Source organism: Triturus cristatus, chromosome 8 (assembly GCF_964204655.1).
Source record: "Triturus cristatus chromosome 8, aTriCri1.1, whole genome shotgun sequence".
In the NCBI taxonomy this organism is placed as follows: domain Eukaryota; kingdom Metazoa; phylum Chordata; class Amphibia; order Caudata; family Salamandridae; genus Triturus; species Triturus cristatus.
In genome coordinates, this window is record NC_140591.1 from 866,286,469 (window position 1) to 866,301,375 (window position 14,907).

Sequence of the window (14,907 nt, forward strand, 5' to 3'; positions counted from 1 at the left end):
CAGTGAGCGCAGCATCAGAGGAATCTCTCAGATGTCGTTCAGATCTTCGAGAGAACTGCAAAGGATCTGTAGTGGTAGCTAACCAACCGCTATTGGGTCAGAGACCAACCCCTCTCCCTTCCCCAACCAGATCACACAGTAGTGACAGACTCGTCGCTCCTGGGATGGGGAGGTCATTTGAGAGAGGAGGAGATTGGAGGACTCTGCTCTCCGGCGGAATCAGGGCTCCACATCAAATTGTTCGAGCTCCGGACGAACCGACTAGCATTGAAAGCATTTCTTCCCTCTGTCAAGGGGAAGTTAGTGCAGGTGTTCCAGGACAACACCATGGCCATGTGGCATCGCAACAAGCAGAGAGGGGTAGGGTGGTGGACCCTTTGTCAGGAGGCCCTGCGTCTCTGGTAGTTTAACACCTGGCAGGTTCTCTGAATGCCAGGGCAGACCAACTCAGCCGTCGATGCCTAGCTGATCACGAATGGCATCTCCACCCAGAGGTGGCGCATGGTCTCTTTCAGCAGTGGGGAGAGCCTTGGTTAGATCTGTTCGCCTCTGAAGAGAACGCGTAATGTCAGCAGTATTGCATGTTGGAGTTTCCAAGGCGGCTATTGCTCAGAGGAGCTTTTCGTTGCGAGTGGAGCTCAGACCTCCTGTACGCCTACCCACCCATACCAATCCTGCCCGGAGTTCTCAAGAAGATCAGGACGAACGGGCTCAAAACATTTTTGTGGCTTGAGGCTGAGCACGGAGAGTGTGGTTTACAGGGCTTCTTCGAATGAGCATCTATCCTCCGATCAGGCTGCCCCTTCGGGAGATTCTTCTGTCGCAGCAGCAGGAGAGTGTCCTGTGAACTCTCCACTGCCTAGCCTGGAGATTGAGCGGCGACAGTTGATCTGCTCTGGACACCCTCAAGGGTTATCTTTCTGCTCTGTCTGCTTTCCTGCGGCTGCCTGACCAATCCTCTTTGTTCACGGCCCCTATTGTTAGTAGGTTTCTGATAGGGCTTGTACATATGTTTCTCCCTACGCCTTTCATTATGCTTCAGTTGGATCTGAACCTGGTTCTCACGTGCCTTATGTGTGTCCCTTTGACCCACTACATAATTGCCCCTTCGGTTGTGTGCCATCAAGACAGCATTTCTAGTGGCAATATCATCTGCCCGGAGGGTGAGTGAGCTGCAGGCTTTATCATCCAAACCTACCCATCTTATGATATTTCCGAATAAGGTAGTGCTTCGCTGCCGAGCCTTATTCCTACCCAAGGTGGTGACCCCATTCCATTTGGGTCAGTCAGTCACACTGCCCACCTTTTATGTTCCTCCACATCCCTCTAAGGAAGAGGAGTGACTCCATCGTCTGGACCCAAAAATAGCACTGTCGTTCTACCTTCACAGCACAAAAGAGTCTCAGGTGGATGACCAAGTCTATGGACCCATTTCACCAGGGGAAATCTGCGACCACAGCTTTAGCTTGTGATGTTCCTGTCCTAGATAACTTCCAGGCAGCAACATGGGCCTCTCTTTAAACATTTGCCAAGCGCTACTGCCTGGACAGTCTGGTCCGCAGAGACAGGCATTTCACCCGTTTGGCCCTGCATGACTTTTAAGTCTAGTCATTTCTCCGCAGCCCACCGCCAAAATAGTATGGCTTGGGTATCTATTCAAAGCTAAGGAATCTGCAGATAGAAGTCTCTCAGATGAACACGTTACTTACCTTCGGTAACGCATAATCTGGTAGAGACAATATCTAGCTGCAGATTCCTTACAGACTCACCCTGCTTTGAGGACCCATTTTATAACTAGGGCTGATCCTCTTTTCAGGCCCCTGTTTGGACACACACTGGTCAGTCTCATTCATCGCTCTGCGCTCCTTGCATGGAAAGTCTTGAAAAGAAACCGATGTCCACGCGCCTGGGTGGCACCTGTATAGGTGTCTGCAACGTCATAGCCGCCACCACCATGCGGAGCCGAACTGAGCCACATGACAGTGCACAGAGGTACTGCTCAAGCAAATGTTTCTGGGTCCAGTCTGATCCCTGGGAAATTCAAAGGTAAGGAATCTGCCTCTAGATATTGTCTTTACCAGATAATGCGTTACAGAAGTTATTGAAATTAGTTATTTCCCATTAAGCGGATCGGGAAATGATATTTGAGTTTTTGATGTACTTTTGTGATGACAGATCTCACACACTTCGAGAAAATAACGTTAATTCTCAAAAGTGTGTCTGATTTGGTTGATCTAGCGGAGCTGAGGAAAGAAAGGTGGAAATCAGGTGTCCAATGTTGGTCCGCCAAAGCTGGATTCATACCATTATTCCAGATACGTACATGGAAATATTTGCAGAAATGTAATCTAAATGGGTATCTTGCTCATAGTCTGTTGTATCCTGAAACTAAGACATTAATCTAGCCTGTGAACTAGTTCTGACAACACTTCGTAACCGGCTGAAAATGTGGGGGAGGGGGCAAGTAAAACCTCTGCATTTGCACTAATAATTGAAGTAAAGAGCTAAATGCATATTTTGCAATGCATTTTTTTTCGGTTTAATCTTTTTTTTATTAACAATGCTTATTAGACCATACAATACAACACCATGTTGAAATAGCACAGTGGGAAATAGTATAGATGTTGTTTGGAAATTACACATCAGGGAAACACAAGCGTCCTCCATCATTACAAATTGACTCTGCAATGCATTTTTTTGATGAAAAGAGAATATTTACAAAATGTTGGACTTGGCCCTTCTGGCAGGTTCACCCCTGGACTTTTTGCCTTAAGCTCTGACATATTGGTAGTGATTTTTGGCCTCTGCGCACTTTAGCACTGTGGCCCAGTGTAAAGTGCGTGCGCACGCTGAGTGTGTGTGGTGAGATTAGCCTGCTCTCCCATAGGAATGCATGGGGGATGTGTGTGTCCATGGTAATTCCTGATGTGAGTGGAGTGCAGGGTCAAATTTAGTATGTGCAAACTCGTGAGAATAAATGCTGCGCAATGGTGTGCGCAGATTTATTGTGACTAGTGGAGAAGTGCCACTTCCAGAAGTTGGCATTTCTGTGTGCTGTGTGTCTGCCTGCCTGGTGATTGACAGGAGCTGAGAGGGCTGAGAAATTTCCAGGAGCCAGGGTGAGTCTGCCCGGTGGTGAATGGAGAGATCTGCATGTAGATGGGAGGGAGGAGTTGCATCTGAGACCTGAATTGGACTGTGCCTTCTCTCCACAATGCTGGCTCCTCCCCCTGTTGTGCGTCTAAGCACCTAACCCCCACCTGACAAAGGAGAGAGGAGCTGAGCAAAACAAAGTGCTCCAAAGTTCCCCCAAACCAGTTGCATCTGGTTTTCCCCCAGCCCTGTGACACAAAGGAAATAGTGGTATAAATATAGGGGCTGTGACCCCATGAAAATGTTCAGTCCCTGTTCTCTTTTGGATCCTGACAGAGGGGGCCTTGCTGCTGGTGGGGCCCAGGAGGGACCGCCATGGGGGCTGCCTCCTTGCTGGAGGGCCCTGTGTGCTGGCCTCTGGGCCCTACATTGCCCCCCTGATGCCTCCAGGACTTCTTGGACCTTTTTGTTGCTTTTCCTTTACCTAGGACTTTATGCTAACTCCTGCGCCCAGGGAGCGCTTCACTTTCACTTCTAAGAGCACCTGGCTCTTTGATGCTGCAGAGGGGAGCGTGGGCTTTGCAGCGCGGCGCTGCAGCCCTTTAAGGCTCCCGTGTAGGGATTCCCCTGCGATGCCTTATTCTCAATGCGGGTGCCCAACCCGCTTATTTTTATTTAAATGAGCAGTCTTCGTGTGCATTTGTTAATTACTGCGCGGGTGCCCACCCCATGACTTTGCTTTATTGGTGGAGCGGGTGCCCACCCGCTTTATATTTTTAATATAGAGGGAGCCTACCCCTCATTGTGCCCAAGAGAATTCACCGCCGTGGCCCCGTTCGGCCAAAACCGGAAGTCAGGTGGCATTGTGCCTGGCGGCGGGTGGGACTTCCGGTTCCTCGGAGGAAGTCCCACGCACGCCACTGCCGCCTAAGAAAGCCGCCTGGCGGGCGCCAGCACGTCCAGAGGGCGGCGGCTGGAGTCCAGGAAAGACCCGGGTCCCAGGAGGGGGCCCGGGTGAAGATTGCAGGCAGCGCGGGGCTCCCAGGAGTCCAGGAAATCCCCACGAGAGAGGTGCTGCCATCGCCATGCGGAGGAGTCCCCCCGAGAGCAGCCTGGTGAGTGAGAAAGGGCTGGGGGGCTCCGTGTGGCCAAGTGTTGGTGCCTGATTGAGGCACAGTGTGGTTGTTGCATTTAGAGCGGCCCCGGTTGGCAGCGGGCTGCTCCAACCTCGTGGGCATGTTTATTTAAAGCTCCAGTGCACTCCACGTTTTGGGGGCAGGTTCTGTCTGGCATTATTATTTCCGAGCCCGTGTGGCTCTATCGTGTGCATTCATTTTCGAGAGCCAAGGTGGCTCCAACGAAGGCGGCACAGTTGGTTTCAAGGGCCATTGAGAACCCAAGCCCCATTTGACCATTTACAGCTGCCCAGCAAGAAGTGGGCAGCTGCACCGTTTAGGCACAGTTCTTTTGGGGCACGTCTTGTGAGGATAGGAGTGAGATGCACTCCTTTGCCCCACGCTTTCCCAGCTGCCCAGCAAGTAGTGGGCAGCTGCCACGTTTAGGTATGCGCAGTGGCGCACCCTTGACTTTCGCTGCCTAGGCAGCAGCCCTGACTCTTTGGACATAGGGCATTTGAGCCCGTTTGGGATGGCCAGTTGGCCAGGGGGATTGTTAGGTTTATAGGGTGCCAGGCCCTACGGTGATTTGGGTGCTAGGAAATGGGATTCATGTAGAATGATTTACGCACCTGTGTTGATACCTCCTAAATATGTTTTATTATTATGAGGTTGGTTCGCATATTATGGTTTATGCTAGTGAGATTTACTTCCTAATGTAGTTATACTTAGCAGGTCAGGGACTAATGCGTTTAGACTTGTGAGATGATGGCCTAATATGTTTATGATGGTGAGGTTGCCGCAGAATGTAATTTGTGCCTGATGTGATACTGTGTATGATGTAATTTATGTTACAGGCTGATGCTAAGTACAGTGGTTACCAGTAGTTGCTGGCTGTGTTCTATGTTTATGATAAATTCTACATTTACTAAGTTCACTTTGTGATGGTACTGACAGTGGTCCAGTTGGCCCTGTCAGGTGTAAATAATCCCTTGTAAATATGACCTAGTGCCAGGTGGCACCATGTATAAAATGTGCTTACTATTCTAATGTGTTATGATAATACAAAGGCTATTTTTATATCTAACCTTGTGTGGAGTTCCTTTTGTGGTGTGCCTGGGATGTTGTTGCTGTGTGCGTGCGCAAATGCTTTACACATTGCCTCCGCGATAAGCCTCACTGCTCGTGCCAAGCTACCAAGGGGGTGAGCAGGGGTTATCTTTGGCGTGTGACTTCCTTGACCTGACTAGAGTGGTGGTTTCTGCCTAGCTTTGGCGCAAGCCTTAGCCAACCAGAAATCCCATTTCTAACACAAAATAAGAAATCTATACTGTTTTATTACTGTTATATGTAGAGGAACACGTGTTTCTCTTTATATTAAGCTGCTGAAGTTTATTTCACTAGATTGAAAATAAGTTGCTACAATGCCAAATAACATCTTGTAATGTTTCAGAACAGTGCAGTCAGTTTGCTTAAAAAATGTATGCTTTGAAATTTGCATCAAACATTGCTACTGAAATGTGAACATTTTATAATATCATTATTTCTTTCCCCAAAGTTCTCCTCGACATCTGTTGATATCCCACTTCACGGTAAGCTTCCTTTTTCTAATCTGCAATTCAGTTAATAATACTGTATGGTTAAACTGAAAAATATTGTTGTTTAGTACTCTATACTTCCTTTCTGTGGGATATAGTCATGTTTCACATCAAGAACTATGCAAGTAAATTTGTAGTGAGAAAGTTATCATCTAAACAATCCGTGGTTTATAGGTAAAGCTCAGGGCAGGCACATTTACTCAACCCTGCTGCTTATCCACACTGGCGCATAGTCTAGCGATGAAAGTGACAATTGTGTGGACCACTAGGCCAAAATTGTTGCATTTTGCTTACGAGCAGGATGGTTAGAATCTCAAGCAATTGTGCTTGCTTCTTTAGAGCAAAACCTTCAGATGAAAACCAATAGATCATATGTTTCATACTTGAAAAGTTTCATCACTGTCTTGAGAAATATATTTTGTGTGAATGTTTTCGCTGTGGCATGTTATTCTTGTAGAATTAGTACTTTGTGCCTCAATTTGTTTTAAAGTTACAGTCTGAGGAATTCCAATCTGGGTCATCAAGAAATAGTTGTCTATTATTGAATGTAATGTCAACAACAGACAGCGTGCCTGTGCAAAAACCAGGAAAGGCAGGATTAAGGAAGTCCCCTATTAAGCTTGATGCCTCATTCCATTAATAATTCTATATTCTGATGGAGACATTTTACCGCTGGTTCCTCATGTAATGTACGCTCCTTCCAGGCTTCAGACAGCCCTGGAAAACATTTTTCCAGGAATGACTTCAGCACTGCCAGGTGGCACTACACATCTCCGTCTGTGACTTCGCCCCCAGGTGTTGTCACTGGAGTTTATTAGGTGCAAATCAACATGCTGGCATCAGTTCTTGTTTTTCTGTGCCTCATGGATGCAGTTCTGGAACTCAGTGTGTCTCGCCAACATATTACTCTGTTCTCAACCGTGACTAGGTCAGCTGTTGCCTCAAAAGTACCTAAGGCTTAAAGCCTTGAAGATGGTGCTGCAAAAAAGTTGTTCCTTTCGGACACCCACAATGAAAGCTTGTGGTGACTGGGTTGGAACACAATCCTGCAGACTGCAACTTTTGTGTCTTCATGCGCCCTAAGACCATTTGCGAAAATGAGGCCAAGTTATTTTTGACTTAGGCCTGCAGGGAGAATTTGAGCTGACTCCTTCACCCAAAGGTAAGCCACCGTCCAGGAAGCATTCTCTCAAGAAAGCATCCCACTAAAAGTGCCAGGAAGGAAGGAAGATGTTTTCTTCTTAGAAAAATTAACCCCCTACTCTTGATCATTCAAAGTCTCTGCAACATACTCAGAACCCTGACTCTTCTTCAACTTCGGCTATCACCTGCCACCTAAAAAGTAAACTCTGGAGTTTTCTGAGTTGTTGATGATCCTATGCAGGCCAAGGTCTTTTTGCTAGCAATGCTTTTCAGAAAGGTTTCGCAACCCTTTGGGCTACTCTCCAGGGGGAGGTCTGTTAGTGAGAGCTTACTGACCTCTGCAGCTCCGACTGCCTGAAATTGCATCTCCTTGTGGTCCAGCCCTGGCACCTCATTGAAAACCGACTAGGCTACTAATGACCATTTATTTGGGCCCTCATCCAGTGCCAAAATCTTGTAGGAGTTGATATGAGAAAGTATAGCCTGTGTGTCAAAGGTAAAGGTCAAGGTGAATGTTATTATAAGTCATACTGTGGGCCTTTACGCAGAGCATAAAGATGTGCCTGCTTGGAAGATATTTTTAGTTCAGAATCAGGTGCCTTTGCATGTAACTATGGCCACATGGAAGATGACTACTCAGAAGCTGATCACCTTTTGCCCCCCTTACAATTATGACGCTGGCATTTATTTAGGGTCTTGGAATGCCAGTGGCCTTGATACTCTACACCAGACAAGGGTCATTTCATACCCCTATGGCTCTGCTTCTGAGGAAGTGTCATCTTTTACAACAGCCGTTCGAAAAGGTATGGAGGCCTTGGAAGTGATTTTGTCTTCAGCACAAGTGAGATCTGAAATTCTGACGTAAATCTTAATATTCTTTATGGGTTTTGCGGAGCTCTTGCTTCTGGTCAATGAGTCTCTCCTAACCCCTATAGTGGTTGCATGGGAAAACAAATTTTAGGCCCAGCAGTCCACAAACAGATCACTTTTAGGCCTGCTCTGGGTGGCCTGCAGTTTTGCTGTCCCATTTCTCACGGGAGACGAGATTGTTCAGAAATAGCTTTCTAAGAGGAAGCCTAACACTTTACATATGGCTCCTCCAGATGACACCTTGGGTGCAAAGTTATTGCCTTTGGCAGCTTGGCTCTCTGCACTGCTAGAAACAACAGCCTTTTCAACCAGTATGTCCATACCTAAAGGGAAATGGTCAAACCCAAGTTTGTCAGCATGCCAGATCACATGAAGATCTCATCATCTGATCTGGTGAGCGATTGGCCGAAGTGCATTGAAACAGATTTTGAAGTGTGACTTTGACTTCATTGACACTGTTGCTCAGCCTGTGTGTATGGCTCTAACATCACTGGATTTTCTAGAGAATTTCAGACTACCGCCGTGCACACCCTTCGATGGAGAGCAGTTTTTTGGAGAGAAGGCCAATGACTCCATAGAACCTTTCAAGAACAGCATAGTTATGACTCACACGCTAGGTTTGGCATACTGTATGCATCAATTGCACCAAGACTATAGGAATTACCGTCATTAATACAGGGCCTGTGCAGTGTCAATATTTTCATGTCCAAATACTGCAGCAAATGTACTGCTCTTTTCAAGACAGGGTTGGATCTAGGAGATGCCACCAGCAGCAACTATTGCCTCAGTTACCTCCACAATCCTGTGACTACCTGCCAATATCAGCAACATTTAAAGCAGACAATGATTCATCTTCTTGACCTAATCAAACCTTGATCAAAGTTCAAAGGTCTCATCTCACTCCCACACAGACAGACTTTTATTGGGATGTTACATGACACAACTCTCACATATATCTGAGTGATCATTCCGATGAGTCTGATTCAAGTTCAGATCCCTGTCCTACAGGTTTTATATGGATGGACCTGTAGGAGGCTGGCTCAGTATATAGTATCCTCCTATGGTGAGGCACTGTGCACTGAGTCCAGGCAACCCTCAGTGATAGTGTTTAGGTCGCTGAAAACCAAAGCTTTCAAGGGGAGCTGTGGAGAGCAGCTAATGTGTATCCAATAGGGTTTAAAGCAATGCATGTACCACTTCAGTCGGTCAGTGAACTTTTCACACCAAAAAGAACCACACCAGGTGAGTAGAAAAATAATTTATATTTATTGCTACTCAGTAACTTGATATATTTCCTACCTGGAGGTATCAATTACACACAATGATGCAGAATAGGTACCAAAACAGGACTAGGACCCAAGATTGGAGCACTCCAGGGGAAGCAAGGAACCACCCAAGGTGAGTCGCCAGAGACCCCAAGGTGCCCGTGTGCATAGTGGTTACACCGGATCAGATGTCCATAATACAACAGAGGTAAGTTGCTGTTTGGATTTTAGAGTTCAAGGAACCTTCCTAAAGGACCCCGAAGGAACCACTTGGATGAAGGAAGGTTGGAGAGTCACCCCACCCCTGGATACCCAGAAGAGACCGATACCTGCACCAGGGAGCCCAGGTGAATAGGGGTGAAGTGATGTTGGAAGCCTCCGTAGACGCCAGTGAAGGGCTGTGGAAGTTCTGCAGCTACAGCGTCTTGTGGACCAGGTCGGTAGAACCAGGACAAAGAATCCAGACGAGGAGAACCTAAAAGCAGAGGGGACAGATTCCAAACCACCTGAAGGTGACCTGGAGGCACAGGAGCACAATCCCAGCCCTAGTTGAAAGTTCTTGCTGAGATGCGATGAGAAGAAAACAGCAGCTGTGGAGACCAGGCGACATTGTAGAAGACCGGGAGCCTCTCACGACCTGTCCCAAGCGGGTCGATGAGAGCAGGAAGGTCAGTGACTGGCAGGATCACCAACAAAACTTGGCAAACGCAAACATCGGTTTGCGGGTGAAGATGCAAGAATGCAGGCCAGCAAGGTCTGAGGGACTAGCCCAGCAGTGGTAAGTCAAGACCGGCCCTCAGCACGATGGAGAGCCAGAAGGAATTGGTGAAGCCCCCTTGAAGAACCCTCTAGCGGCAGACACAGGAGGTCACAAGGGAGCTCCAGTAATACACAAAAGAAGAAGCCCCATGAGGCAAGGGATGCAGGCCGAACGATTTGCTTGGAGCTGTTCAGTGCTGTAGGCACTGCCGTGAAGAGAACCAAGAAGACTTGGCAATGACAAACAGATGCGGTGCACAGGGAGGTGGTGTCCATTGGCTGGAGAGGGATTACAGTCTCCCAACTTGCAGGGAAGACTGGTCAAGCCTCTAGAGAACCAACAAACCACCACCTGTGTTGCAGAGCCAGAAGGTTTTTGTGGGACAAAAGGATCAGGAAACCGGTCGTCGACGTTGAGGTGCCTGCGGAAGCAGGGAAGTGACTCATTCACTTCAAGGGAGATTCTTTCAGGCTTGGTTGCAGGCTGAGTCCTTGGTGACTCAGATGATGCCTGGCCACGGAGTTTCAGATCTTGAATAAGCACAGGGACGAAGATTCTGCAGGATTCTTTGTACTGGGAGCAGTCTTGTCTTGGGTCCTGACTTGAAGAACAGCTGAGTTCCAGTGTCCAGCAGCAGAAGAGTCTTTGAACAATCTTCAGATGATGAGCAGTCGGTTCCAGAAGTTGTTGTTGGGACGAACCTAAGGGCCTACCCTGAGGGAAGTGACCCCAAAAAGGGGAAGAACCGCTTCTGTAGCAACCCACCTATTAGAGGGGATCAGGGACGCTACTCAAATTTCCTAGCCAGTCAGATGCCCCCAGGGGCCAAGATGGCACAATCAAGTGGCCACCTGGATGTGCTGGACGGGGGGTCCAGTCCCCTGTCCTTTGTGAAGTTTCACATTAGAGCGGGAGCCAACGGCTCCTGAACTGGTCAAAACTGGTTTATGCATGGAGGGCACCAAATGTGGCCGTTAATGCAGTCTGGTGGTGCTCTGGAGCACCCCCACCCTACCTAATTCTGAAGGAGAAGTGGTCACACCTCTCATTCAAAGGCAAATCTTTGTTCTGCTTCCCCTGCCCAAGTGGAGCTAATTATCAGGGGGCAGAACACTGTCTAGGGTCGACAGCAGCGCAGGCTGGCAGTCAAACCCTATAAGGCTACACAAGTAGGTATTAGGGGGTCCTCTAAGGAGCCCCCCAGTATATGGCCAACACTGGAATCGGTGTAGTTGCATGATTCCAACATGTTTGGTTCGGGCTGCCATTATGTGGTTTGACATTTTGACTTGCCAGTGTCCACTACATACCTTTTATAATGGCTGTCCCGCACTTAAAAGAGCCCAGAAAATGGAGTCTGGGGTTTTTTAGGGGTTCCTCTGCTCGTGCAGGGGTACCCACACATTTAGAACCATGTACTCTGCCCTTGGACGGAAGGGCCTACCTTAGGGGTAACTTATAGGTTTTAGGTACAGTGACCAGGATAACCTTATATCTGAAGTGAAGGATGCATGCACTCTCTCGCGCAGACTGCAATGGCCGCTCTACAGACACATTTTGCATGGGCTCCCATGGGTGGCATAATACATGTTTCAGCCCATGGGGGACCCCTGATGTACCAATGCCCTGGGTACCTCAGTACCATATACTAGAGGCTTACAGTGGTACCCTAGTATGCCAGTTGTGGGATGTACAAAGTACTTGCAGCACATTTAGAGGAGAATACAGTCTTTGGGGTCTTAATTAGTAGGATCCCAGTGAACTACAGTCAAAACACACTGACACCAGGCAAAAAGTGGGGGTATCTATGCCTGAAAGATCCTACTTTCCTACAGGACCCATCCAGCTACTGAGTTGTCGCTATTTCAGCCCCCAGCAGGCTAAGGAAAGCTTGGACACAGATGCCTCCTCACTGGGCTGGGGTGCTAATCTGAGCAACATTGTGGTGGGAGGAGTGTGGCCCCAGTTAAATTACTACCTACTCCTAAATGTGCATGAGCTGCAGACGGTCCGTCTTACCCTGAAGGTTTTTTATTCCTTCCATCTCAGTGGGCAGCATGCAGATTCTCTTGGACAACATGTAAGATGTTACATTATTAAGCCCTTATTCCCCAGGTTTGATACGTGAGGGGAGTGGGAGGAGGTAGTGAGTTATTACGCATGTAAAGAAAATCAAACCTCTGAAAACAAAATTTCTTATGGATACCTGGGCTTCTCCAAATTCCTGTCTTATAAATACTTCTTCTAAAATCCAGTGTTTCAACAGACAGTGCAGGGTGCAGTGTGAGCCCTATGTTGGGAGGCAATTCGCCTATGGCAGTAGGCACAGTTAGGAGGTATTGTGCTTGCTTACCTTATGTGAGGTAGAAGAGGGAGCTAGAGAGCCTCGCTGGAAGATGGCTCCTGCTTAACGCTCTGCAGGCCGTATAATTAATCCTTGATTATCGCGGCTGTGAGGGAGTATTTTCCCCATCCTTCATCTTATTCCAGACTCTGGTGGGGGGGGGGAGGCTGCCACAGATCTCCTCGGGCCTTGGCTGTGGCCTGAGCGGTGACGGAAAGGCACAGCGGGATCATTGCCACAGCATGCCTGGGCGCCGGCCTTACAGCCTACTTTCCAGCTGTGGCTAGGCCGCTTGTTGCGGTTGGTTGACGGGCCTGCGGAGTAGGGGCTCTGGCTTGGAGCTTGTTTGGGGTGACACCACACCCGCATCTCTGAGCTGGTGCAATTATTGAGCTGCACACTGATGAGGCACCAACGAGACAAGACAGGGAGAGTAGGAAAGTGCTGCGGGACCGACTCAGAGGACAATAGTGCATCCTGAAGCTCGATTGATAAGATAAGTGGCCTCTAGAGCTTGCTGTAGTGACCGTTATGGGACCACGTGGAAGCGGCCCCACCATTAAGCCCTGTGGTCCATGGCGCTCAGAATCTTGATCCAGCTCACAGTTCGTCACAACTAGCGCGTAAGAACGCTGACAAGGCCTATCGCATATAAGGATACTGCATTACAAAACAGTCAGGAATACTCATATTACTGCGCACACACCTGACCCGACTGGAACCCAACATTTGTGAACTAGAACTTCTCTATTTTGAAGCTTGGGACCCCAAGATGCTAGCAGAGATTAAAGAGAAATTATCAGAATATCATGAGTCGGCAGTCAGACAGACGCTACCTGGAAATAAAAGCCTGTGGCCACCAGGTTAAATCTGTCAGTCAGGCGTCCTCCCATTGTAATAGATACGATGGCGTGAACATTATGGGTGTCGGATGGCCTACGACGACGAGCCCAGATGAGCTACCTTTATGCACCCAGCGTGCCTTTATCCAGAAACCCCACTCTCCTAGTGATGCAGGACAGGGGGGCCTGCTGTCAAACTCATCGATAGGGGCTTGACACGCTTGCTTGGCAACCTTTATCCTGAGGAGCAGTTCCTCCCTATACACAGTATAACGGAAGACCCCTCACATGCAGCCTTGGATAGTCTATTATACCAGCAACTCTGCACCTCGATATGCACCTTTGCGACCACCCCCCTTCTCCCCACCACACCCCTAAAATAGTACATTCGCTGAACAGATAACTATTCTGGGGGCTCAGAATATTTGGGTGGTGGACACAACCCTCCTCATTTCGTAGGAACAATACGCTATTTTTGCGCCCAATCAGGTTCATTCTCCCTCAGTTACAGACTTCCTGCACAAGACCCTACCACACAGCTGCTCAACTGCATAGGCTGTGACTTGTGGAGGTGGTAAGATGCCTGCCTTGTGCAGCACCCTCAGCCCATTTCTGCACCTCATTTAGCACTGACCTTCAATAGCAACATTCTGGGCAGATGTTTATAGAATTGTCACCCTGATCTCGAACACTGACCACAACGGCTACCCATGGCTGCCCTCCTGGGCTATGTAAAGGAGGTCCCTTCTGAGACCTGACAACTAACCTCAATGCTGCTTCTCTTAGCTAAGTGCATAGGGCTATACACTGGGGCAGGCGCCCTGCCCCCAAAATCTAAAACTTGTTACAAGTCGTGACATACTGCCAGGAGAGCTTGCGGCCTACTGGAAACACATGCCACCGTTATCGCGGCCCCAAGACATTTAGGGCCCACTGACCGCCTCTTTGACCCTGCAGACTGAGACTGAGGCCCAAAACACAACAACCCTGTTGGAGGGACCGGGAGAGTCCACTCAATATTCTGAATCTTTACTGTGAAACACTGAACACTTCTGATCTTACTTGGCCGCAGGTGGGCTTCTTCAGCTCAGGGAGCCCCTTGGGATGTGGTTCTTTGAGAAACTGCCATGGGCTTATTAGTGGTCCATGTAGCTTATGCTGAGTGGCTACTATTCTGCAATCCTTTATTTACTATGTAATATCTGAAAAAATATATATCCTATGTGTGTGCTCTTTTTACCAAGCCCCCCCCACCCCTGTTCTTTTTTTGCTTTTCTTCACTACTGTATGTTGTAAAACTGAATAAATAAATAAAAATGTGAGGCTGAAGTTCTTTCATCTTTTACTGGAGAACCATGAGTGGGAGCTACACCCCAAGGTGAGCGATGTGACCTTCTTAAAGTTCAGGGTTTAATCATTGATCTTTTCACAGCACAGCCCATGAAGTGTAATCTGTTTTTTGCCATACACTTCCCTCTGAATGATTCCCCCGGGTATACCTTCAGGCTCAACCGGACTCTGGGCCTCTTGTATACATGTTGTTCAATATGATCCTGTCAAAAGTACTGCAGAAGGTGTGTGAGGATTGAGCTTGGCAGATTCTGATCACTCAGGACTGTATGAGAAGGTTCTGATCGCCAATTTGTTGGCACTCAACACTGCCACCCCTTCAGCTTCGGTGGAGATTCCTCCCCACCCTGCCTCCTCCATGATGAGCTAGTGCTGTGTATAGAAGGATCCCAAGTTGTACAGACCTGTAATGTGCGGGATTTGTCGCTCAGGTGGTTCTCTTAGTTCCTCTTTTCATACCTTAGTGTGCAGAATGAATATCCAGAACTGACACCAATGTAAAGAGTGGCATCTAAATATACCCCAGT

At 48.1% G+C, this 14,907-nt stretch overlaps 1 protein-coding gene across 2 annotated transcripts in view; it reads left to right on the plus strand.

Moving 5' to 3' along the window:
• SENP7 (SUMO specific peptidase 7) overlaps nucleotides 1-14,907 on the plus strand; it is a 991,910-nt gene that overhangs the window by 394,208 nt on the left and 582,795 nt on the right. For both annotated transcript variants that reach the window (XM_085622390.1, XM_085622391.1), the window contains exon 10: nucleotides 5,767-5,800. In XM_085622390.1, the coding sequence (XP_085478516.1) occupies nucleotides 5,767-5,800 (34 nt within the window). The remainder of the gene's footprint in view (nucleotides 1-5,766; nucleotides 5,801-14,907) is intronic.